This window comes from Guyanagaster necrorhizus, assembly GCF_019112545.1.
Source record: "Guyanagaster necrorhizus MCA 3950 unplaced genomic scaffold BT62scaffold_3, whole genome shotgun sequence".
Taxonomy (NCBI): domain Eukaryota; kingdom Fungi; phylum Basidiomycota; class Agaricomycetes; order Agaricales; family Physalacriaceae; genus Guyanagaster; species Guyanagaster necrorhizus.
In genome coordinates, this window is record NW_025064882.1 from 548873 (window position 1) to 571875 (window position 23003).

The 23003-nt window shown below is 47.8% G+C and overlaps 9 protein-coding genes across 9 annotated transcripts; 4 read left to right on the forward strand and 5 right to left on the reverse strand.

Moving 5' to 3' along the window:
* Nucleotides 1-72: 72 nt before the first annotated feature.
* Nucleotides 73-1270, reverse strand: BT62DRAFT_1071655 (uncharacterized protein; the record flags this gene model as incomplete). The annotated part of the gene is made up of 8 exons (XM_043178792.1): nt 1132-1270; nt 997-1068; nt 818-942; nt 689-762; nt 630-636; nt 534-578; nt 408-487; nt 73-358 (listed from the first exon to the last, which is right to left on the reverse strand). Exons 1-8 carry the CDS (start codon nt 1202-1204, stop codon nt 73-75), a joined length of 762 nt encoding a protein of 253 aa, XP_043044557.1. The 5' UTR covers nt 1205-1270.
* A 150-nt stretch (nt 1271-1420) lies between these two features.
* On the reverse strand, nt 1421-3022 carry BT62DRAFT_926705 (WD40 repeat-like protein). The gene is made up of 4 exons (XM_043185100.1): nt 2801-3022; nt 2548-2741; nt 1624-2494; nt 1421-1573 (listed from the first exon to the last, which is right to left on the reverse strand). The coding sequence occupies exons 1-4, from the start codon at nt 2867-2869 to the stop codon at nt 1493-1495; spliced, it is 1215 nt and encodes a 404-aa protein (XP_043044558.1). The 5' UTR covers nt 2870-3022; the 3' UTR covers nt 1421-1492.
* On the forward strand, nt 2924-3799 carry BT62DRAFT_882611 (DNA-directed RNA polymerase RPB5 subunit; the record flags this gene model as incomplete). The annotated part of the gene is made up of 6 exons (XM_043182712.1): nt 2924-2995; nt 3046-3128; nt 3176-3280; nt 3331-3412; nt 3463-3602; nt 3655-3799. 6 exons carry the CDS (start codon nt 2924-2926, stop codon nt 3797-3799), a joined length of 627 nt encoding a protein of 208 aa, XP_043044559.1.
* Nucleotides 3800-5558: 1759 nt separating this feature from the next.
* BT62DRAFT_393866 (terpenoid synthase) lies at nt 5559-7096 on the forward strand. The gene is made up of 6 exons (XM_043180769.1): nt 5559-5567; nt 5629-6059; nt 6110-6249; nt 6299-6587; nt 6638-6882; nt 6943-7096. The coding sequence occupies exons 2-6, from the start codon at nt 5826-5828 to the stop codon at nt 7061-7063; spliced, it is 1029 nt and encodes a 342-aa protein (XP_043044560.1). The 5' UTR covers nt 5559-5567; nt 5629-5825; the 3' UTR covers nt 7064-7096.
* A 476-nt stretch (nt 7097-7572) lies between these two features.
* Nucleotides 7573-11068, reverse strand: BT62DRAFT_941731 (cystathionine beta-lyase). Its single transcript, XM_043187805.1, has 10 exons — nt 10738-11068; nt 10177-10685; nt 9789-10141; nt 9419-9728; nt 9059-9366; nt 8656-9006; nt 8510-8600; nt 8335-8448; nt 8123-8282; nt 7573-8070 (listed from the first exon to the last, which is right to left on the reverse strand). Exons 1-10 carry the CDS (start codon nt 10973-10975, stop codon nt 7787-7789), a joined length of 2718 nt encoding a protein of 905 aa, XP_043044561.1. The 5' UTR covers nt 10976-11068; the 3' UTR covers nt 7573-7786.
* A 35-nt stretch (nt 11069-11103) lies between these two features.
* Nucleotides 11104-12196, forward strand: BT62DRAFT_926710 (uncharacterized protein). The gene is made up of 4 exons (XM_043185101.1): nt 11104-11154; nt 11203-11288; nt 11341-11556; nt 11613-12196. The coding sequence occupies exons 1-4, from the start codon at nt 11127-11129 to the stop codon at nt 11808-11810; spliced, it is 528 nt and encodes a 175-aa protein (XP_043044562.1). The 5' UTR covers nt 11104-11126; the 3' UTR covers nt 11811-12196.
* A 130-nt stretch (nt 12197-12326) lies between these two features.
* Nucleotides 12327-14248, reverse strand: BT62DRAFT_960663 (homocitrate synthase). Its single transcript, XM_043188566.1, has 8 exons — nt 13981-14248; nt 13707-13928; nt 13315-13656; nt 13209-13262; nt 12978-13155; nt 12807-12926; nt 12673-12745; nt 12327-12620 (listed from the first exon to the last, which is right to left on the reverse strand). Exons 1-8 carry the CDS (start codon nt 14204-14206, stop codon nt 12417-12419), a joined length of 1419 nt encoding a protein of 472 aa, XP_043044563.1. The 5' UTR covers nt 14207-14248; the 3' UTR covers nt 12327-12416.
* A 231-nt stretch (nt 14249-14479) lies between these two features.
* Nucleotides 14480-20117, reverse strand: BT62DRAFT_960666 (uncharacterized protein). Its single transcript, XM_043188567.1, has 20 exons — nt 18988-20117; nt 18916-18932; nt 18800-18863; nt 18693-18750; nt 18565-18644; nt 18369-18516; nt 17501-18314; nt 17373-17452; nt 17160-17320; nt 17076-17109; nt 16842-17023; nt 16605-16791; nt 16453-16533; nt 16305-16403; nt 16221-16244; nt 15161-16170; nt 15016-15108; nt 14929-14966; nt 14736-14883; nt 14480-14682 (listed from the first exon to the last, which is right to left on the reverse strand). Exons 1-20 carry the CDS (start codon nt 20109-20111, stop codon nt 14619-14621), a joined length of 4506 nt encoding a protein of 1501 aa, XP_043044564.1. The 5' UTR covers nt 20112-20117; the 3' UTR covers nt 14480-14618.
* A 237-nt stretch (nt 20118-20354) lies between these two features.
* BT62DRAFT_916160 (uncharacterized protein) lies at nt 20355-21029 on the forward strand (the record flags this gene model as incomplete). The annotated part of the gene is made up of 4 exons (XM_043183981.1): nt 20355-20372; nt 20423-20550; nt 20605-20676; nt 20738-21029. 4 exons carry the CDS (start codon nt 20355-20357, stop codon nt 21027-21029), a joined length of 510 nt encoding a protein of 169 aa, XP_043044565.1.
* Nucleotides 21030-23003: the final 1974 nt, after the last annotated feature.

The window sequence follows — 23003 nt, forward strand, 5'->3', positions numbered from 1 at the left end:
GACGTATTTTCAAATAAAAGTTAGGGGTCGGCCCGGATGTCTGAGGAGTATACATCTACATGAATAAGTGCATTACTTTCGGCCCTTCCGTTTCTTCCCATCGGTACCACTAGTCTCTCCACCGCTCAACTCATCGCCACTAGCTGGCCCACTCTTCTTGGTCTTGTTTTTTCGTAAATGATGTTCCGGGATCCATTCCTCCTGATAGCCTCCAGCACCAGTAGCAGTCACAGAACCCACGGGTGCACTGACCGAAGCAGTTGTGCGTCTGGGCTTCTTGGATTGGGGAACGAAAGAGAGGTATGCAACGTAGGCAATTCCGCCGAAAATGAGGGACACCACGAGGTACGTCGTTAACCTAGATTGTTATAAGACACGCAAGTATTAGTGCTTTTGATCTGACGTACAATTTGAAGTCAAATATTGAGATCTCGGGCTCCACAACAGTAACGATAGAGTCGTAAGCGGAAACTAAGTACTTCTCGTCCTACCTAGACTTTAGGAAAGCATGTCACTAGTAAGAAGATACTCACCGCAAACGAATGTTCTAGCCAGATATTGAGGCGCAGATCTCCGGGCTAGAACGAGGCTATCAGGCAAACGCGCAGAATGCAAATTCGATCAGTTACTTTAAACCTGTATACTTGTTAGTATACTGATCTGACATCGATGCTACGCCACGACTCACTCGCTATAGAAAGTGAATGGAAGCTGGAGCTTGACACCCTCAACAAGTATGAGGCCATAAGGAACGGCCGTAAGCTAGGCAGACAGAGTTGGTCGATACATCAAAAGGCGAATTAAGTCCAGAGCGTACATTTTTCACCAACGCATTCGTATCAGGATGGTGCACCGAACCTGACATACTGAGCAGAGTAACATTCCGGTCGGATTTGTTTTCAATAGATAACAGAATTAGATTCTTCTCCCCATTTACAACATCTGTCTCGTATTCAGTAAAACGAAACAGGTACCAAAATGAAGAATGAGGCATACGGGCGAAAGGATTGTCGTCTGGCCATGATGCCACGATGGAAATTTCGGGTTCAGTGGGCTCCTCCGAAGGGGCTAGCACAGGAAATGAAGAATGATTTCAGAATGCAATGTGGAATTGTATAACAAGGTACGCACTAGACTGAGACAAAGCCACCTGGGCCAAGGCCGCAACAGAAACAATAGTTCCAAAGAATGCTGAAAGACGCATGATTCCAAGCCAGAAACCCGAATTTCTGTGTCTGCAACTGATACCACGACGTTGAACAAGCACAAGCTGTTTTTCGCCACGTCCGTCCTTCCACGTGCAACATCATGTGGAACTGCGGATCAATGTCGGAATCAGATCCGGGCCACCACCCACAACCTTATTTTTCTCTAGTATTGACTCTGCAGAGATTGGCATGCCGGGCCTTAGAATAGAGGAAGAAAAAGATATTTATCTGGTTGTCGTATACAACAGCAATATCGATACATGTATGGTACAGCCTTTCCTAATTCAAGTAGGGTGCCCTTTCCGCTTCAACAATTCCCGAGCTGTCTCCTCTACATCACCAGTAGTATCGGGCAGCCAAAACGCCTAGAACTAGGTCAGCGCGAAATGCGAAACATGGGCTGAGAAGGACGAACCAGTTCAGCACCTGCAGAACACATCATGGCGAACCGCGGGTTGAATTTCACGCATCTCGATGGACCTGGATGGCCTTCTAGAGACGCCAATGGTTGCAGCCGCACAGGAACTGCTCTCAAATCTACCGAACCGCTCTTTTTGGGAAGGTTCTGTACATCCCAGACATGAACTTTACCATCTAAGCTGCCGCTAACAACGTAACGACTGTCGGGCGTCCAGCTGACTTCTTCCCCGCTGCCGCCCTTCGCGGGTTCGATAGTAGGAGGTGCTGCTGTTGACCGCCGTTCAAGACCTATATGCCCTTGTAGCTTGGCTAATAGATGACCTTCGAAGGCATCCATAATATAATGCGCATCACCTGAACAACCGACGAGAATGTACTTCCCATTTGATGAAAAGGACAAAGAAGTCATGAAGATGGGCCGAGGTGGATAGCTGACGAGAGATAGAGTTGGATCTTCCAGAGTAATGACAAGAAATGGCGCTTTGTCGTAGTTAGCATGGTCGTACAGCAATATTCTGGAATAATGATTGACGGCCACGGCGAAGACAATACCTGTGGAATCATAGGCAACGATGGGTGTTGAAGGGAGTGAAAGTAGGCCTCGACAATTCGGACCGCGAAGATCCCAAAGACGAACAGTTTTGTCCATGGATCCTGACATGAATCCATCGTCTACCGGAGACATTTCCAGGGAGATGACTCGGCCTTTGTGCCCCTTGAAGTACTGAAGATACTTGTTGTCGTGCAGTGAATGATATCTAACGGTGTCATCTTCCTTGGTGGATGCATGTATTATTGCGGTATTTTTGTGGGTAAAACGCGGGAGATCTACCCCATACTTCTTGGAAAAGAGAGTTTTTAGTGGCCTGGCATCCCAGCGTGAATGGAAAGTTAGGCTTGCGTGGACAAGGGAACCCACTTTCCACTTTTGCAGTTGTACAGCCTGAATGTTTCGTCCTCTGCCGCTGTAATCACCTGGTCCCCTCTATCATCAAAACATATCCCTGTTATATGCCGTGGGCCTTGGTTGCCTGGACGCGGTGGAAAGCTGGGCGACGGTTGTGGCAGGCTCTCGACGGCGCCTTTGTAGATCCTGGCCGGCTTCAATTTGGTCTGGATGCGTATTTTTGTGTAAGATTCGAGAAAATATCACGACAGTAGAGCTGTATCACCATGAGATTATTCGTGAGAGATAGCGGGGGATGCTGCTGGGCATTGCTTGTGCTCGCTTGGGGCGCCATTGAGGCCGGAGGACAAAGAGATCGGAGCTTCAATTTTTTTGCCTTCTTTCCACCATGAGCGACGGCGACGAAGTGGCGAAACTATGGAAGGTCAACCGGACAATACACGAATTGGTAAAGGATAGAGTAAGAAAGCGTCCTGCACGGCAGGGACAGGCCACTCATCACCGTTGCAGGGCTTCCAGGTATCCGACGACGAGATAAACATGGACCTCCAAACCTTCAAGGAGAATTGCGTCAGCCAGAGCGGCTCAGTAGAGTGAGTACTACGTCTCTGCTCCCTTTTCTTTCCTCACTTTCTAGCAGTCGGAGCCAGCTGAATTTCTACACCAATTCAACGTCAAATTTCGAGGACCAAATATTCGTATTTTTTTCCGATGAGAAAAGCGTAGGAGTAAAGTCGATGCGGAAGTACGTATTCTTGCGGGCGTCCACCTTTACCTGCTGACAAGCGCATATAGACTCATCTCCATTCTGGAGGAGAAATCTATACAACGAGGCGTTATCGTCTTCCCAGGGAACATGACACCCACGGCCCGCAGGGTTGGTCAACTTTACCAGGGTCCATTCCATTCGCTTTAACTTTGATTTAGGTTATCGTGGCCATGGCCTCACAGTATCGCTTAGAGGAGTTTTCCGAAACGGACCTTCTTGTCAACATCGTGCATCACACTTTAGTTCCCCGGCACGATGTCCTAACCCCCGAGCAAAAGAAAAATCTACTCGAAAGATAGTATGTCTTTAAATCAATTTTTCATTCGTGTACCTTACCTTTCGGTGAATAGCCGGCTCAAGGAGACCCAATTACCACGCATACAGCTAGCAGATCCAGTTGCTCGATACTATGGACTTCGTCGAGGCCAAGTCGTCAAAATCACTAGACCGAGCGAGACAAGCGGTCGATATGCAAGCTATCGCATATGCTTTTAGGTTTTTACATTTTTAATGTGAGTGCACTAGTGTTTCATTCACGTTTCACCGATTGCCTTGACCGCTTCTGTAGACTATTTTTGTTTTGTTAAACCAGCATGTATTCTAATTTCTGCTCGATGGGTGTACAACAGAAGACGTTTTATCCATCACCGTACCTCAACCGAGGTACCACGGTCGCAATCTCTAACAGATCTTACCCCGTTAACTGCGGTATTGTCGCTGTCTCGTGGTACGTAGACGTAGTTACTAAGTCCGATCTAGGCTGGCTTGCACGCTCTTCCTCTTTTGCAGTGAAGCCGCGCAGATAAGTCGAATCTGAATCTAATCGCTTCTGGGCAACATTGGATGCCGAGGGCGACCTGCTCCTTGATCACACGTTAAATGACAGACTTTGTATACTCTTTCTCGCAGCGCAGGGCACGCATTCATGCGTATCTTAAAGAACGCGACGTCAGGCATGACTTCCATTTACTCTCTGAGCGTTTAGATCTCATTCCTTCATTTCCGCAAAGTTTACCGCGCGTGATCAGCCATCTTTTTGCCACCCTGTGCCACGGCAAGGGCAATGCCAAATACTCGTGGGGTGGAATGTGTTAGCCGACAAGGGACTATATATTTCCCTGCTTCAGGGAGACTTGCTCTTCGTCAATAAATGGAGCATATGATCGGTGTTTGTTCGACTCACCAAATGTTCACCGTATGATGGACCTCATCCACTGTTAACCCATTTTCCAGAAAGCTGTCAGTGTCTACCCGATTTTTTACAGGATCACCGGTTTCTAAACTAGACGGGATACATCGAGGTTTCGGTCATTAGATTTGCAGCGTTCATTTTCTTATGACCAAGCTGCCTGCGATGTCGCGATTCACGGCCAAGTCGTTGGTAATATGTGAATCGAAATTGAATGTCGGACCGCTGTTACATCAGGTTGATATTGTCCAAGATCCCTTTAGACATAGATGCCATTTACCTATGCCTCCTGGACGATCGGACTGCCTAGCTTGTCCCTCATTCCTCGTGTTCTTACACGGAAGCAGCTGTACTGGTTATGCATAATACGGATAACGATCACAGTTGACGGCCCGGTCTTAAGTACCGATCAATATCAAAGTTCGGTTCGCTCCTCGTGGCTCAGTATTCCTTTCTCTGCGCATTACAGCTCTAGGATAATGGGCCGTATATTCTAGGGTCATTCAATGGCATGTGTAGTTCTATTTTGGCCCGTCTACGATTTACTTATCCCGTACGTAAGGGAGCGGGTATCCACCGGAATGTGCCAGCATATCACAACGTGCGTTCGCTCACACCAAGACCCCTTAGGCCTCTTGCAGTTCATCGCCTTGATTCCGCCGATGCCCGGCGTTGGTTCGAATGTCTTTTTGAACCATTTAGCAGGTACGTTCTCCTCCGGGCTACCGAGACCAAACTGAGCTGGCTGTTGCGTTTAAGGAAATCTCTGCATACATATCTGGTCAAGATATATGCTAGTACCCTGTTGTCCACAACCATCACCACGTTGAGAGCTTGAGCATGGCTTCACTGATCGCATTTTTCAACTGCTCACGGAGAAAGATACCGTGCGAGATTGCCTAACCTAATCAGAAAGCTTTAATTTTCCTTGGAAGCCATTACCTTGGATTCGAATTGCTCATCATGGCGATTCATGACTTGGTTGTCGATCTGACGGTTGCAGGCCGTGTAGTTCATTGAAGACACTGTCGGCGGCCTTCATGTCGTCTATATAATTTTTCTGCATCGAGGCAGGTGAGCATCAATTGTTTGTCAGAAAGTTTTGTCTTAGACGATGTGGGATTGTTCCGTCCAGGACCGTTAAGTGTATGCAACTACTGTCATTGGTTAATCCTAGTAAAGAATTTACCTCCATGGAGAGCGTGCACCGTAACGCGCCCTACTGCGCTACGCGATCAAGTCAGGTTCGAGGCCTTCAGTTTGCTATAAAATGCTGCCTTCTGGAACCATGGCCGATATTGGTCCTTCCAACCCCCCCTTCCTCTACCATCCATGTACTCCACCAAACAATTCTACCTTCCGGATCTGCTTGCTCTAAGCCCTTTAAAGGGTGCAACCAACCCTCATTACATTAAAGCCGGTGCTGAATCCTCTCGATGGATCAATAGCTATAATGTTTTCACCGACAGGAAGCGCGCTTTTTTCGTGCAAGGTTGCAACGAACTCCTTGTTTCGCATACCTATCCATATGCTGGCTATGAACAGTTCAGAACCTGCTGTGATTTCGTGAGCATTTTCTCAAATTTCAATGCACGCGCTGATGCCAATACTGCAAGGTTAACTTGCTCTTTGTTGTCGACGAAGTGAGCGATGATCAGAATGGTCATGATGCTCGTGAAACCGGTGAAATCTTCCTCAAAACGATGAAGCACGGAAAATACAGTGACGATGCTGTCCTGTCCAAGATAACGCATGAGTCAGTCTAGATCCTAATTGGAACCGTTACGATCTGACCAAAATGACAGTTTTCGGGAACGGTACATGCGTTTAGCAGGCCCTAACACCGCACGAAGATTCATGCAGCATTGCCAAGATTATATTGACTGCGTGTCAAGGGAAGCTGAGCTCCGCGAGCAGGGTGAAGTTTTGGACATAAATTCATTCACCGACTTGCGTCGAGAAAACAGCGCTATTCGCCTCTGCTTTGGACTTTTTGAATATGTCCTCGGCATCGATCTGCCTCAACAGGTATTCGATGACCCGACATTTATGGAGGTCTATTGGGCCGCGGCGGATCTCGTCTGTTGGGCTAACGTGAGTAAAATATTTCTCCGATGCGTCACAGTTTCTTACTATATCTCAAGGATGTGTATTCTTACAATATGGAGCAGTGCAAGGGCCACAGCGGAAACAACATCGTGACAGTTCTCATGAAAGAGAAGCATATCGACCTGCAGCCAGCTGCTGACTACATTGGCGAATACTTCAAGGTCTTGATGGATCGTTTCATGACGAAGAAAGCGGAAATTCCATCTTGGGGACGTAAGGTGGACGCGGACGTTGCTCTATATGTCGAGGCAATGGGCCACTGGATCCAAGGAAATCTCGAGTAAGTGGCTCTTCGGTTCACGGTAAATCAGATTATTGACATCCGATTTTTTTCCTGCAGCTGGAGTTTTGAAACTCAGCGGTACTTTGGTGCCGAGCATTTGCGAATCAAAGAGACCCTGCTCGTCACTCTGCGCCCTAGGGAATTCCCATTAGATTCGGACTCTGATAGTGATTATTAGGCCGTCGTGCCCTCCGATAACGGACCCACCCATACAAAAGCTTTCGATTATTATGTATCCATTTATTATATCTTATTAGTATGTTCTTTGTTTATGTATGATAGCATCTTTATGTAGTACTTACCAGCACGTATTCGATAAATAATACAGCGTTCTCGGACCTCATCAAAGCATTCCATTCTATCACTCACTGACGGTGGCGAAATTTAATCATGCCCATGGCTGTCTCGCAGACAGTAAGTATTGAATACTGTAGATGACTGGACGGTTGCAAGCGCCCCAATCCCAGGACAAATCATATTACAGAGAAAGCCTGTGCCTGAGTACCCGGGCTGAAGCGAATTCTAATAGAGTTCCAGCTAGAACGCGCACATCATCCCTAGTTGCGCATGGGTTATTATTATATACGCATTACGCCCAAGGGAAGCTTCCGTTTTGACGGTACCTGCACTCATTATCGAATCCCAAGAAGCAAGTTACAAACGCGGATGACGCGTCGCTCGTAAGGTGACCATCATTATTAGATAGCTACTTATCAGGCAGGACCCCTCCATTTCGAAGGTGTAGGAGCCGCTATAACGTCGTACTTGCACGATATGTTGGACACGGTAAACCGAAAATATCATGACGCACTCGTCAGTAAGTAGACTGAATAATTTATATCCTACACATTAGCTATCTTAAAGGGAATCGAAAAGAAAGATCAAATCTAAATTCTCCCGCCTACACGTACATCCATCTGCCTAAGCTGTCCGCCCATTGCGACAACTCCGGGACCCCCTTCGTCTGGAAGATAGGGCACAAATTTACACCGCCTCCTCCTGGGGACGGCGTCTCAGGTGGAGTTACCTGTCCCGGAGGAAGGTACACAGCACGCCCTGCTGTCCGATGCCCACTGTAGGGTGACAGAATACCCAGGCCGCTGCCACCAACGGACGTAAGGTACGGGTCAAACTGATGTGAAACGATCTCATCAAGCAACGCCTTAAGCGTCTCTTCCTTAAAGTCTAAAAACTACGATGTCAGGCCCTGTGCCACTTGAGCAAAAATAACGCCTACCATCAGGGATAAGAGTAACGGCACAACCGCCTCCACCAGCGCCTGTCAGTTTCGTGCTCAAACTGTAGGGAGCGGCACCTGTTCTTGATCTGATCAACTCCAAGGCAGGGTGCGACACACCGAGGGAAACTAGGTGTTTATGGTTCTCATGTATCAGAGCCTAGAAGGTGTAAAATGCTTCGTTCGACCGAGAAAAAAAGAATATGTCCCACCGAAATTGCAGACAGAAGTACCTCGCGAGGCATCTCAGGGTCAGCAAGGGCACGCCGGGCTTCGTCACTGATGTTTTGAATGGAGTTCAAGAGCCCTGTAACCACTTCAGGTTCCTGCGAGATGACGAATGAGCGCTTGCGCCACTGCCTTGGGTTCTCAAACAGATATTCTCACATCTATCTTCTTTTGGCCAACGCCAGCTACCAGCTTCTTGGTATCCCTCGGCACCTTTGAATTCGTCAGCAGGAATTTAAAAGATTTGAATCTGTAGGGATGCAAAATTTAACCAATGCGTCCTTGAGTGAGGGCTAGAAGCGTACCCTGCGATGCCTTCCATTCCGCTCTTCCTTTCAAATCCTGGTCTGGTATAGGCTAGAGCACCTCCGAAAACAGCTACACTGTTATCCACCCCACTTGGGTTGCCATGCAGAATTTTTTCAGCCACAAACGCCCATCGGTTGATCTCTTCAGCTACAGATGGAGGAATGGCCCGTCGACCTTGATGCGAGATGTGAATGTGCTCTGAGGTCGTCGGAGCCGGAAGAGGGGGGATGCTGATACGTTTATGAAGGAGCAAGAGGGCAGAGGCCGCACACGCAGAGAACGACGCTGATGAGCCTAGTCCTGCCCCAATCGGCAGAGTGGAGCGTGCAGTGAAATTGAAGGATGGCCTAATCACGATTTGTGAGTGCCTGATATCACCGGCTAACCTGAAGATCATACCTCACGTCACCTCTCGTCAGCACGAGGTACATGTACAGGAACGCAACGCTCGCGGCTCTGGCGTGCCTCTGGGCTTCGGTGAGATCTTTCAAAGGACCGGTATTTAGTGCATCGACTAAAACTTGATCTAAAATCTCGGGATGCTCCTCATCTATCGCAATGGGTTTAACAGCATGCCACGGGAGGTCGTCGATTGTCCATTCGCAGTAAAAGTTGTCAATGTCGGCAAAATGGGCGGAAATCTTTCCATCGAGGCGGGGCGTGGTGAGTCCGTAGCAACGGAGATCCACTGACGCGGCGATGGCGGTCTTGATAAAACAGACTTAGCAAGAAACATGAAGGGAAAATCGGGACACTGACCACTCCGTGAACAACGGCGTGTTCACCAAATAGGATGACTTTGCCGGGGGCACTGACAAACCACTCATGATCACCGTCGGTGACCTTGAGGCCAAGCTTTCCAACGGCGCGACTGATAGCATCGTCTTCTACCTGCCGGACTTTGACGTATTTGTTTTGGGAGATATCCAGCTGTATGGCGCCAGCGTCGATGAGGGCATGCTCCAGATCGTCTAAGAGATCCGATGGGTCTTCAATGCCGACACACAGACGAATTAGGTCTTCGGGAAGTCCGCGGGCTGCGCGAGTTGCCGGGTCTATAGATGCGTGGCTAGACAAAATCTCGCGTCAGATAGTGCAGACAATGACAATGAATCCGACCTGGACATACGACATCACACAAGGCATACTGATCAAGCTGTTAACGCATCCGAAACTCACACTGATTCCCCAAAGTCGCGTACCGCCAACGATTTTCTCGCTTAAACCTTTGTCTCCGGTTTCGAAGCTCAAAACCGCGCCATTTCCGTCGGCAATTCTTTGGTGAATCTCACGACCGGGGTGGTCGGCCAGTCCAGGATAGTGTACTACGAAACCTAAGGAATGGAGATACGTCGCGACTTGAGATGCGGATGATTGTTGACGGTCCATCCGAACGGCTAGCGTCTTGATGCCACGGAGAAGAAGGAAAGAGTCAATTGGAGTAAGTGCATTGCCAACGGCGTTGATAGTAAATGCGATTTGCTGCACGGAAAATGAGTAAAAAGGACGAAAAAAACTAGCTGGATACGCGCTTTGGCTATGTCGTCTCTATTGCAAGTAATGACGCCGGCCATGAGATCATGGTGACCACTGAGATATTTGGTTGCACTATCGTACACAACATCTGCTCCGTGCTCAAGTGGCCGTTGCAAGTATGGGCTCATCATGGTGTTATCGACGACTATTATAGCGTCGGGTGCTCTTTCCTTAATGTCCTTGCTGATCTTGGCCAAGTCTGCAATCTTCAACAACGGATTGGTTGGCGATTCTAGAAGGACCATAGCCGGTTTTTCAACATTTATAAGGGCCAGGAGGGTGGATGGGTTCGTGGTGTCGACATGATGCACGGTTACGCCGACATGAGTTCGGATGTATGTCAGCAAACGATTGGTGCCTCCATAGAGGTCGTCGCCGGCAATGATTTCGTCGCCCGGCTTGAGTAGACGCAATATAACATCTAGGGCCGCCATTCCAGAAGAAACAGCAAAGGCATGAGCAGCCGAGGATATTTTGGCGATATGGTGCTCTTTCCGGGCCAGATTAGAAGCATTATTGAACAACGGGTCACTGGGACGTACCTAGATGGCTTCGTGTAGGATTCCCGCTCCTTGAGTAGTCATATTCGCCGCCAACGCCCTTGAATGTCGCGGTCTGGTATATGGGCACGGAACTGCTCCCAAATTGGTCCTTGTTGCTGGGGTTCTCGACTGTCGCGCAGAGAGTCGAGAATCGGTAGGGCCTTCTGGGTCTGAAGGGGGACTCTGGTTCTGGGGTGGGCAGGTCATGGAGAGGAAGCTTGGACGGGGCGGCAGACATGGTGGATGAAGGTAAAGGAATGACAGCGACACACAAACAAGAAAAATGGTTCGGTTCTGAAAATTATCGAGCCAGCCATTGGTTGGTATTGGGTCTTGATTGCGTGCTTTGTCGGACTTCGGACCCGGTTTCACCTTCCCCATCCATCATCATGCCTCCAAAACGAACAAGAGAGCACCGTATGTACCCTCCCTTTTTCAACGAATTCACTGACATCACTGCTGCAGACGTGCGCCAGACATATGTCAGTACTACCACTATTGATCCTCGGGTCGTCGCAGAAAGAACAAGGAAACATCTCGACCAATTGGAAGTATGTGATCTTCACTCAGGCTGGTGGCTCTTTCATGACAGATACACGTCAGAGATCCAACTATGCCGAGACGAGTATAATGTCCGTCACCGGCGACGACAACGAGCCAGGCAAATACGGCAAAAGTCGCGCCAGACAAATTGTTTCCGATAAAAGAAACCTTAAATTATTGGGTTCTTCACCCGCCGCGACTAAAAAGAGATCTACAATGAACGTTCGCTCTGCTCTGTTATATCCTAAAAATCTCGCCACCCTGATTGAAGAATCCGTGAGCGGCCCTTGCGTAGAAATGCCGGACGCGTTTCGCTCACCCATTTCGAATAGGGCATTGCATCACTTCCCGCCTCTACTCCCACGTACTTGACCGCCGAGGCTCCTGCACCCTCCTATCCTCCCCGACTAATTTGTTCTGTCTGTGGCTACTGGGGTCGTTACAAGTGCCGGAAATGCGCGTTACCTTACTGTGATCAAAACTGTGAAAGCGTTCACGCAGAAACGAGATGTGAGAAGCGCGTCGTCTAGCCTTTCGGCGGCATATTACGCCTTGCTTGCACGTCACCCTTCGCACCACGCTGACCTTCCGCTTGGTCTCTGCGACGACGTATACCCTCGGAGACCTTTTACGGACCTATGATCTGCGCATGCACGCGTTTAATATTACAACCGTGCTGTATTCTGACACGTATTCAGTGCCATCATAGAGTATAGTTACTTGAGACTTACCAACCGCAAAAACAATCCAATATCACGGGACACGGGACACAAAATACCATATATGCTCGTTGCTATACTCCACATCACACGCCAAATCACCGGGGATAATCAGAAGAAGGACCGGAGGGACCGGATCAAGAAGAAAGGAGAACCTGTACCTCCAACGCATCTTAGTAGATAGTTTACTTGTGGCGGTTAATCAAAAAAAAAAAAAACCTGAGACTTACTCCTTGGGTAAACATTTACTCGTCTCCGGTAGCTTGGGTTGGTTTGTTAGGCGATCAGGAGATTTACAGCCCGCTCAGGTAAGGATATCAGACTTGCTTTGGTCTTATGGCAAACATTGTGCCAGATATCAATCCATTATGTAGAAGTACAACATGGCACCAGTAGAAGCAGTAATCGCCTTCATTTTTATTCACTTCGTTCTCTTGAAGTGCTGGAATCCCTCTGCTCCCGGTGCTTCCTGAGCAGACGATCTAAAGCTTCCTTCTGGCCAACGGCCAGCTCTCCAGACTGTATGCCGGAATGGTATACACGAAGGAGCGAATCAACGTCATCCATGGACTGCGTTCGGACGTCTGCAAGCTCCTTGATCTTGGAAGTGGCATCCTTGATCTGCGAGAGCCATGAGCTTGTCATTACGCGCACTTAAGGGTGAAAAACATACCTCATCGTCGGTAAGGGTAAGACCGAGCTGCTCTACACGCGACTTGACGGCGTTCCAACCGGTAAGACGGTGTCTGGAGATAGTCTGATGAGAAAGAAAATTTACGTGCAAAAAAAAAAAAAGAAATGAATCACCCGATAGAGACGTATCTTGTCAAACCAAAGTCCTCGGGCTTGAGAATCTCATACGTGCTAGGGTTGTTCAAGATGGCCTTGGCGTGAATACCAGCCTTGTGCGTGAAAGCACAGTAACCACTGCAAATAATTAAGAAATGGTATATGCACTCCAATTTTTTTCTCTCTCACGTAATGGGATTCATGAATGGAATGTTGACCTCGACGGCCTCGGCAACCAAGTTCTCAATTTCACGAAGCATGGCGAGGTTATACTTAGACTTGACATACTCCGGATTTGCGGCGTAAAGGCAAGCCACGAGACCGCCTAGTGGAGTGATTCCAACACGTTCACCGATTCCAAGAACGGCTGAAAGTCATTTCGATAATTGCGACTGTCCGAAAGAAAATGCATAAACGTACAAGTATCGATGTGCGTTGCACCCGCCTCCAGAGCAGTGTACGCATTGGCAATGGCTATTGCGGGTAATAAGATCGAGATACAGCGAGCGGGGCATTGCAAACCTACCCATCCCAGTATCATTGTGCAGATGGATTTCAATGTCACATCCAACAACGCCCCGCAACGTCCTAACAAGATCATAGACTTGTCTTGGGTTCGCACAACCCACGGTATCCGCAATGCCAACACGGTTCACCCCAATCTTGTCGACGGTCTGGTATATCGATAAAAGATCAACGAGATCTGACCGGAATGAATCTTCTGAAGAGAATCGAACTTCGATTCCCTTGGACTTGACATAGTTAATGACCTCAATGGCGGCCTTAGTGATGTACGCCATGTCCTTTCCATGGGAAAACTCCCGTAGGAAGGACGAGGTCCCAATAACGACATCGACACCGTCGACGCCTAGTCGACGTTCAGACGACTTAGAAAAGGAAAGAAAATTACGGACTTACCAGTCTCAACAGCAATTCTAGCATCGTCCATATGACACCGAATGTGTGTCAGAATCTTGGCCTTGAGACCGAGCTTGCAAATGGCTTCACAATCCGCACGGGATTGCTCCGATGCGGCGGGCGATGTGAGCTCTATGTACTCCACACCAAAAGCGTCGAGCGCCTTGGCAATGGCGATTTTAGTTTTGGTATCAAAGAAAGCATTCGCAAATTGCTCCCCCTCTGTCGGAGGAGTCACATCAGATCATTAAGAACGCCTTGGTTAACAACGAACCTCGCAAAGTGCTCTCAATAATATTGAAGTTGGATATATTTGAGAGAAAGTCAGATGCACGAGGTGCATAGGGATTTTGGCGTTCTTTTTCGAGCCGTTGAGAGTGGCCGTTGCGGTTCGACGACGTTCCCCTTTTTCCGTTGGCAGACGCCCCATTTGGCAAGGGAACCTCAACCATTTCAGAACGGTCGGAAGAAATATTGTCTCCGTTTTGGTGGGGGCACATAATGGTAGTTTGTAGGGGAGATGTCGAGAAAGGATAAGGAAGTGATGAAAAAAGAGAAGGTTAGTTATAACAAAATTTCTGATTCCCGCCGAGTCATTTTTTAAATCAGAACCATTTCGTCATAGAACATCACGTGGAGATAGGGCCAATCACAGTGGTGCCGAATAACCCGAAGGTGTGTCGGCCAATACTGATCACCCATGTTTTACCCGCAAAAACAATCAGATTATAGCGACGTACAACGTTGGGAGTACAATACATAAAGCTGAAATGAGTATATACTTGTACGAGTCAACAGTGAAATGCTAGATATCGGAGTTCTTCATGCAGGAAAATAGCACAATGACAGAATACAATGTGAATGCAAAAACAAGAAGAATACGTTGCGAAAAAAAAACGAAACTGTCCGTTGTTATGATATTCCGAGCTTGTGGAACATTGCGTCTAGAGTTTTGAATGCGACAGGCTTGACAAGACTAGGATAAGCCGTCAACGAAGTAGCAGGCTGCGGCAATAGGGAAGGACATACTATCCATCAACGCCCGCTTCAAAAGCTCTTCGTTTGTCCTCGAGGGATGACATTCCCGTCAATGCAAGAATCTTCGTTGGATGTCGACGACGGTTACTATCCGTTTCCCTAGATTCGAATTGACGAATCTCCGCTGTTGCGCCAACACCTACACAAAGATTAGATGTGATCATGTATATAGGAAACATTCTACCATCAAGCACGGGCATTGACAAGTCTAAGAGTACGACACTGTTGTGTGTCAGACTTTGACGGAGAATCTCGACTACTAAGAACTCACTCAAAAGGTCCTTCTTGTTGATACACTTTAACCCCATCGCGACCATCTACTGCATCCCGGAAATCATATCCTTTTTTTGCTAACCATTGCGCACTGCAATAATCAGCATGCAAAAAGAAGAGAAGTAAGACGGAATATGACATACAGTAAACTCCGTAGTATACTATTATCTTCCACAACCAAGATTCTGAATCGGCTCATTCTCGTCTGTATCGTACCAACAGACGACTTAAGCAATGTTCCTCCCATCCCGACGCTGATTGTCGGCGAAAATGTTTCGGACTCGCTCATATTTTCTTCCTCTGGTATTTGCTCTGAACTGGATCCTACCGTGAATCTCTCCCGGTTCATCGCCTGCCCCTTCCAAGACGACGATGGCAAAGGATGGGCAGTAATCGATCTCGGCAGAGTTGGCCTTGAGAGCTGAAATTTACCAGTCTCCTCAGAATTTCGCCTCGTAGAAATCGTTGACATCGACGGAGAAGACGTAACCCCATCAATGTCCGCGTCCGGGTGCAGCAGTTCCTTCCGGTAACTAGAGTCCACTTCAGGGGATCGTGACTGAATTTTCAGTGCATGAATACAAAGCTTGAGGGCGGCTCGAAGACGAGAAGGACCTCCCGGTTTGTACAGTATACGGCAAAATCCCCCGATCCGTTCATGGTCGCTGGCAACAGACAATACCTTGGAGCTTCCCCGCGATCCAGACAAAACGATAAACGGTCGCATAGTATCGTGCTGTTCCGTGGCTTTGACAACAAGATCCACGTCCTCATTTAGGATCACGATATCGCCCAAGTTTGATACGTCTCCTCGAACTTCAAAACCCCAGGAAATCACATATGACCTCATGACGCTTTCAAGAAGCTGGACCCCACGATGATCATGTCCGAATCCAATCAGTGACACAGAAGCGGCATGGTCGCAGTCATCGAACCCAAATGATCCCATGTCCGCTCCGACTGCCCCACTTCGCTCATCTGTTACCTCTGCAGGGAACGTCACTTTGATCTCTGTGCCAACACCTTCGTCACTCCAAACATCGACTTTGCCGTCCACACTCTCAGACCGGACGATACTGTGCACGATGGCAAGACCCAACCCAGTTCCTGTTTGAAGGGGGTTCTCTTGTGAAAACGGATGAAAGAGGTGGTTCTGTTATGAGTCAGATGGGCTGATTCTTACTTACAATAGATCAGACTTACCTTCAAGAAGCTGTGGCTTATCCCCTGTGTAACGTACTTCGTTACTACGATTCTGCGCGGACATAGAACGATAATGAAACGTGCCTTGCCAGTATCCAGTACAGAAAGTTCGACCTTGATCTTGTTGGAAGGTAGGTCTTCCGTACGAGGGAGTTGCCGCAGACCAACATGCACGTAGCCGTCCTGAAAGTGTTATTAGTGCCGTAAATCTCAAAAGGAAAAAGGAAGCTACAGTAGTAAACTTCAAACTATTTCCAAACAGATTCATCAGAACTCGTCGAATACCACCCTTCTCGCATTTGAGTAACCATCCCTACAGAAAAGATAGATGAGAAATCAGCCTTTCTTGGCGGGGAGAGGGGGAGAATCGAGGATTGTACACACCCTTTGGCGATGTCCAATCTCGATAACGGTCTCGACATGCCTGCTTCTCACGGATGAAGGAGCACCTTCCTCTGTCGGCGGAGAATACACGCTGCCAATACCAGTGTCCCCGACAATCGCTTGACGAGCACGGTGCCCAACCCAACAGCCATCTACGGCTTCTTCGACCAGTTGCATCAGATTGACCCTGCTCAGAAAGTGTGAACATTAACATCTTGCTGTTTAAGACCGCCTTACGTTGTTGGTACAATAACGTTCTCCACTCCTCCCGACTTGGAGTTTCCACTCAGCTTGGTGAAATCTAATACATGATTGACGGTCTCAACCAAAGAAGTTCCACAAGCCTGTATTGTTTGTAAGAAAGATGTTTGTGAATGACTGAGATTGCTCTCGTCAAGCAACTCGGCGGCAGCCAAGATCTACGCAGTGAGAATTACTTCCAGATTCGAAAAATGCTAAAAGATCACAAACTCCATGTAACGGCGTCCGAAGTTCATGAGATATGCTGGGAAATACGTAAGGGGCAAAGAATACATCAAAGGGAGCGACTCATACTTAGAAATAAACAAGCTCTTTGCCTTATCAGCCAGTATCATGCGTCTCTTGAGTACCGCAGATAGAATAATGACACCTGAAAGTATCAGCAGTGTGTGGAACGCATCCAGATATCTGCACGTACCTATTGCTCTCAAATAAGAAAGCTCATGTCCTTCCAACTAACAGGACGATGAGTATCAGCCGACGGAAATGCAAAATGACTAGACTTACAAATCGTTTCTGGGAATCAGACGAATTATATGCGCACAAGAGAGCGAAAGGTCTTTTGTCAATGTTGAATATAGGTACAGCTACAGGACGATGTTAGTTATCTGTCCAGAGTGACAAGAGGCACTTACTTAACGCATATCCAACCCTCGTCGGCAGGAACCCCCTCCAACTTGAATCCACGATGCCTTCCATAACTCTTCCCTCTGGCCATTTGTCGAAAAATCGGCCTAATCGACCCCACTCCTCCCCACTCAAACTTCTAACTTTCGTTTCCATCGTCGGATCGCCATAGTGCATGACGACGCTCACGTTGCCTTCGCCGCCTGCCAATGTGGAATGTGAATTCGGAGGGGATGGGGATAATCCCATGTCCGGCGACAAAGACGACGACAATTCAGAACTATGACCATTCATTTCCAGGTCTCCAGGCATGAAGACTGGAACATTTGTGTTCATATCACAATGGGATACGTCCATAACAATAACGCCTTCTACATCAAGTGTTCGCTGTACTAAACGCGCAGCGCGAGAATAAACTTTGTCCATGGAGCCGGAGTGTAGAAAAGATCGGTGTTGATAACTAGAATACCGCGGACGCAAAGGAGGTCGAGAAGAAGGTTCTGCTGAAGATGGTCTGGTGCTCGGCGTGGATGATGAAGGAAACTGATGCGACGAAGAGCTTGGAGAGGATGGCGGATTGGTAGTAAGTAAGCTGTCTGCAGCATGATAACCGGGTGGAGCTTGACGAGGGATTTTTGGCTGGTCAGCATGGAGAGACAAAGGTATGGAAGATGTTGGTATGGGTGTGGATGATGATGAAGCCGGAGCTGATAACGAGGGCACCGGGACCATCAGAGGCGATGCTTGCCCTGGTGAGTTTTGGTGCCGTGGTACCTCATTTTCAACGTCGATCTCTATGCACTCCCGGCTAAACTGTTCCATCTGTATACAAAATGAATGAATTTCAAACTGAAGGAAGACCAAGTGAATATTTACAGATTTCTGAATCCGATCTCGTATCCTGAGTTGTATTTTGTCTCTCCATAACTCCATCTCACGCATTGCTATGGCCGCGAACTCTTTCAGTGTGTGCCGGTGTCTTGGTGTGAAGTCATCTCTAGGCGAGTCATCGATGACGACGAGGCTATTTCTGGTTTTAATCAACGCAAATGACACCTTCAACATAACTCACGTGCCGACGTTGTAACCATCTTGCGTCCTGAGCGGCGCACCTGCGTAGAAGCGGATATTCGGTGGGCCAGTAACGAGAGGCTAGATGCTGAGATTAGAGACGCGCGCGAAGAGAAAACATATACAGACATTCGACACAAATCTCCAGTCAAGCTGGGCGTCTAGAATGATCATTGGTTCATCATCTCTGAATGGAAAACTGTTAAACAGAAACAACAGACATAACAACCGCCCACCGTTGTAATATAGAGTGTGCACAAAAAGAGCGCATTCGCGAGCATGGTGAAACCTTGATCCCCCCTACAATAGTACGTATTTCAGCACATTTACACGTCCACAGATGCAGACCAACACTCTGATTTGAAATATCTGCACCGGGGCGGTGAGATCACGGGAAGTCAGCAACAACGTGTAGGCAACTCACTGGTCATACGCGTCAATGAGAGAGATAAATACTCCCTTCGTGTTGAATACTAATTTGGCCAAATGAGCTATTCGATCAAAGTTGATATCTGACGCAGAATTCCACAGATTGAACTTGTATAAAGCTCTCCTCCGTTCTATCTCATCCGGGGGATCTGGCGGTGTAAAATATCCGAGTTCATTGTACAATTGTTCGTCGTTGACCGTACGCTGAGCCATGCTCGCTACATGTGCTGCTGGAGCCAGCGGACCCGGTAGAGGAGCGGAGCTCTGTCGCGTTAACGTCGCTCTCCTTGGCGGCGTAGTAGATGTGTATGATAGAGGTGCTGACAACGGATTCTCCGGAGCTGAAGTGGCATGGCTAAAATAATCTGTTTCATCTTCTGCGGATCTGTGGTCATCTTCGGCAGCACTGACACCCTTCCAAAAGTTCTTAAGCATGATTTTCCTCGTCCCGCCTGGGGTCATGACCAATTCATTGGGAGAATCATCGGGATGTACGCCTGGGACGACAACAGACACGCCTTTCATAGGATCTGTGAATTCCTGTTCTGGACTGGGAAGAGCCAATGGCGAAAGGTTGACGTTGGTGCCTGCCAAACGAAGCGTAGCGGCAGAGACGACAGATGAGGCGGGGTATTTGGAGGACGCCAGAGAAAGATATAGATCAGGTTTAGCCTTTGGTGATGCTGTCGGGGAAGGCACGGACGATGAGGAGAAAGAGTTCCTCAGTCTGTAAGCAGAACCGGAATTCCTCCCTGGTTTACGAGTTGGGATTGTCGTAATTTCGATTTCGTCTGGTTCATGGACGCCCTTGGGTGGATTTGGCGTCTTGTGTGGGTCCCATCTACCCCAGGAGTACGCAGAAATGAAGGTGGGCCAGTCATAAGACTCTTCGGTCGTTGAAGTTGCTGGCAAGGTTGGGGTATTGGCTGCGTCAACATCATCCTCGTCCTCGTGAAGGGTTTGCATACTGTTGGGAAGAAGAACGACGTGATCGCTGGATGGGGCCGTCGATGGGCGCTTTGTCTTCATCCAGACAGTGGTCAGTGCGGTCCTGGTGCAAGACTGACAGCTCCACTGCTGTAAAGGGAAATGCCGGTCCATCAAGAATTGTGATGTCATCAGCACTGGATACCTAAATTCGGCGAAAATTCGGTCTATATAAAAGATCGTCACGTTGAATAAATTCGTGCATTGCTCTTGCTTGTCGCATGGCAGAAGGCGGACAATTTGAGGCTAAATCTACTTTGGCCTTGCTTCTCTTCCATCTTCGGAAGTCACGGTCTGATGCCAGCCGGATCTCGCATGTTTAACCCTTTTATTAATGTGTTATTATTTATCCGTCTCTCTTTCTTACCCTCCAGCATGCCTCGTGGTGCAACCGTAAGTCTTCTCCTTTTATATGGCATTCTCGTTTACACCGCTCAATCAAGGAAAAGTCTGTGCATTTGCAAAAGGTACCCAGCATTGGTGCGCAGTGTACCGTATGCAACATTCGTATCCGACGCAAGGGTGACATGCCTAGGCACATGCGTATCCACGCACAGGACAAGTCGAAATTGTAAGAGAAGCAACTTTTGAACACCGTTAAATGAAATCTCACCTTTTCTTGCAGGATGCATCGGTGCCCGGTATGTGGCTTTGAGAACATGCAGAAATCAAATGTCGACACCCATATCCGAACGCAGTACGTTTTATTCACATCTTTCACCCCCCTCCCCCCCTCCCCAATCTTACAAACATTGTAGCACACGGCAGAAGTCCCAACGTTGCCCAGACTGTATCTTTTCCACCTCCGATCCTGGTTCTCTGACGCGCCACCGTAAACGGTTGCATGGTTATGTTCCAAAACAACGCCAATCGCGTGATGCTCATGGTAGAATAAATCATGTAAAGAAAACTATCACACAGACTGCGCCGCCACCGAAGGCTACCAGTATTCTCGCCTCTGATTCAGACCGGGACGACGACACGGTCTCAATGCTCTCTGTAGAATCAGAAGATGATGCAGATTGTGATCCGGAAGAAGCCATGCGATGATATTAAGAAACCGGGGAGTACGCAAGTTATGCCCGATCATTCGACTTTCGGAGGGACTAACAAGACGTTCTGATGTTTTGAATAATGTTGGCATTTCATCGTTCTATTCACGATTATCTACTGCTCGCATCTATAAGACTATCGGACGGTCGTCGACAGATTAATTATCAATGTGCGTCTATTGCATTTTTATGTACTAGTGTAATATCCTGACCATCCTTCTATGCTGTTACAGTTACACCACAGACATCATATATCTCGCACTGTACATATTTCCACACCTAACACTATCATCACAAGTACCTATTTTGCATCCATCACTGGCCTTGCCATCTGTAAAGGTAAGCATCCACCCATCCTAAGCATCTTCACCATATCTGTGTGGATGCACCTGCTCACGTGCTTGATTCGACATTGTGACAAGGACAAGACAATATTATACATATTCTAAGCTGTTTCATGTTTTGTGATGTCGCATCCTCTGCGACGACGATCTTTTCTTGTAGTTGAGTTCCTTGTTCGTTGTCGCTGCTGTTTTTATGACCTTGGTACAGGCGTATAAGGACATGGCAATATGGCCTTTCAAAAACTCGACTCATATTTGATATTTCGCTACTGTGTACTCCACGACGCTTCCGAGTCTTCAACTTCACAGTTCGAGGCATAGTACTTCCCCCATATCAACAGCCCTTACAGATGGCAAGAGACCTTCCACTTTCCACAGATATACCACTGTCACTCTACTGGATACCGAACGAATTACGTTCAATGCCGTCGAAATCATGCCCGCTTAATTTACAATTGTCTCGTGGACATTGAGAATCTGATCAACGAGGAGAGGCATCCATCACTCTTCCTTACAGAAACTTAATCTACACGATCACTGTTCGCCGAGGGCTTCAGACGCGATTGCATTATCGATGGCACTCTTGCTGATGTTATCCGCCGTTGGCTCCAGAGATTGCAACTTCGGATCGTGATGTGGAATGCGGTTCGAGATTGGAGCGACAGTTGGCTTGTGCGCACGACAAGTAACACTAACTTTCATCTCCGAGTATATGATTTAGTAACGGTTATCTGTTGCAGCCTCAATGTCTCTCCTATCGATAAGTATGGGATTATCAAAATACGATTCGAGAATTACCGCGTGTACGTCTGAGAGTCAGTGTTCCCGCAATCAATGAGGGTCATAACAGGCAGCTCCGAAATCGGCGAATGGCTGCCATTTTATATGGTATATTTCAAGGTCTTCGTTCCCTTTTACACGGTCGCCTCAATCATAGGAATATCCTAGCACGACTACTCTCACTAGACGTAAAAATTTCTGTTTACTGAATATCTTGTTAGGTTTGACGAAGAACTATATGCCCGCACTTGGGACCCCAGAGCTAAATCTTTTCTGTGAGTGCTGCATGTTCATCTAGTGTCTAGATCTGAGAACTCCCCATAGTCCATGGCTGAGAAGATCTTCGGAGTATATGTGAAACTGTGGCTTCGGAGGGGCCGAGTTTTCAACAATACACTACGATGAGATACCATCTATTATAAATACAGATGCACTTCAATCAGTAAACTCTAGAATTTCATCAGCTGCGCCGCGTAGGAATTGGGACCATGTCGAACTCGATATTGACCGCCTCTTTTCTCTGTCCCTGTACATCTTGTATGTCCTTGAAACCTTCTGTTGGGGCCCAACACATTGCTCCGTACATCGCTATTTCGATTCCACCTTGATCATTCAAGAAAGGTTCTATTCAGCCACACATCAGCGATGCCTCGTCTACCGTCACGAGCGTGCACAGGTACTCGCACATCTTTTCCAGCACCATTCTGATTATGGCAAGATTATGATCGGTTCATACAGGTTGATCTTCAGAGGACCCCATCGCCCAGGATTCATCCACCACATGAGTAAAGGGTTATTAGTCGAAGCTGGCACTTTGTACGACTTCAGGGAAAAAGACACTCTACCTA

What these genes read in the sequence shown, in the direction of transcription:
- BT62DRAFT_926710 (XM_043185101.1), top strand. Translation starts at nt 11,127, where the DNA reads ATGCCTCCAAAACGAACAAGAGAGCACC. An exon ending in AAAACGAACAAGAGAGCACC is followed by an intron (nt 11,155 to 11,202) that starts GTATGTACCCTC and finishes TCACTGCTGCAG; the next exon opens with ACGTGCGCCAGACATATGTC. An exon ending in AACATCTCGACCAATTGGAA is followed by an intron (nt 11,289 to 11,340) that starts GTATGTGATCTT and finishes GATACACGTCAG; the next exon opens with AGATCCAACTATGCCGAGAC.
- BT62DRAFT_941731 (XM_043187805.1), bottom strand. Translation starts at nt 10,975, where the DNA reads ATGTCTGCCGCCCCGTCCAAGCTTCCTCTCCATGACCTGCCCACCCCA. An exon ending in CCAAAGCGCGTATCCAGCTA is followed by an intron (nt 10,142 to 10,176) that starts GTTTTTTTCGTC and finishes TTTTCCGTGCAG; the next exon opens with CAAATCGCATTTACTATCAA. An exon ending in ACGCCGTTGTTCACGGAGTG is followed by an intron (nt 9,367 to 9,418) that starts GTCAGTGTCCCG and finishes TGTTTTATCAAG; the next exon opens with ACCGCCATCGCCGCGTCAGT.
- BT62DRAFT_393866 (XM_043180769.1), top strand. Translation starts at nt 5,826, where the DNA reads ATGTACTCCACCAAACAATTCTACCTTCCGGATCTGCTTGCTCTAAGC. An exon ending in TCAGAACCTGCTGTGATTTC is followed by an intron (nt 6,060 to 6,109) that starts GTGAGCATTTTC and finishes CAATACTGCAAG; the next exon opens with GTTAACTTGCTCTTTGTTGT. An exon ending in ATCTCGTCTGTTGGGCTAAC is followed by an intron (nt 6,588 to 6,637) that starts GTGAGTAAAATA and finishes CTATATCTCAAG; the next exon opens with GATGTGTATTCTTACAATAT.
- BT62DRAFT_960663 (XM_043188566.1), bottom strand. Translation starts at nt 14,206, where the DNA reads ATGTGCCCCCACCAAAACGGAGACAATATTTCTTCCGACCGTTCTGAA. An exon ending in CCATTCATGAATCCCATTAC is followed by an intron (nt 12,927 to 12,977) that starts GTGAGAGAGAAA and finishes AATTATTTGCAG; the next exon opens with TGGTTACTGTGCTTTCACGC. An exon ending in ACAAGATACGTCTCTATCGG is followed by an intron (nt 12,746 to 12,806) that starts GTGATTCATTTC and finishes GACTATCTCCAG; the next exon opens with ACACCGTCTTACCGGTTGGA.
- BT62DRAFT_926705 (XM_043185100.1), bottom strand. Translation starts at nt 2,869, where the DNA reads ATGGCGCCCCAAGCGAGCACAAGCAATGCCCAGCAGCATCCCCCGCTA. An exon ending in TACAACTGCAAAAGTGGAAA is followed by an intron (nt 2,495 to 2,547) that starts GTGGGTTCCCTT and finishes CTGGGATGCCAG; the next exon opens with GCCACTAAAAACTCTCTTTT. An exon ending in GTTCTGCAGGTGCTGAACTG is followed by an intron (nt 1,574 to 1,623) that starts GTTCGTCCTTCT and finishes ACCTAGTTCTAG; the next exon opens with GCGTTTTGGCTGCCCGATAC.
- BT62DRAFT_960666 (XM_043188567.1), bottom strand. Translation starts at nt 20,111, where the DNA reads ATGACATCACAATTCTTGATGGACCGGCATTTCCCTTTACAGCAGTGG. An exon ending in GAGATCGGATTCAGAAATCT is followed by an intron (nt 18,315 to 18,368) that starts GTAAATATTCAC and finishes TTTTGTATACAG; the next exon opens with ATGGAACAGTTTAGCCGGGA. An exon ending in TTCGGACGCCGTTACATGGA is followed by an intron (nt 17,024 to 17,075) that starts GTTTGTGATCTT and finishes CTCACTGCGTAG; the next exon opens with ATCTTGGCTGCCGCCGAGTT.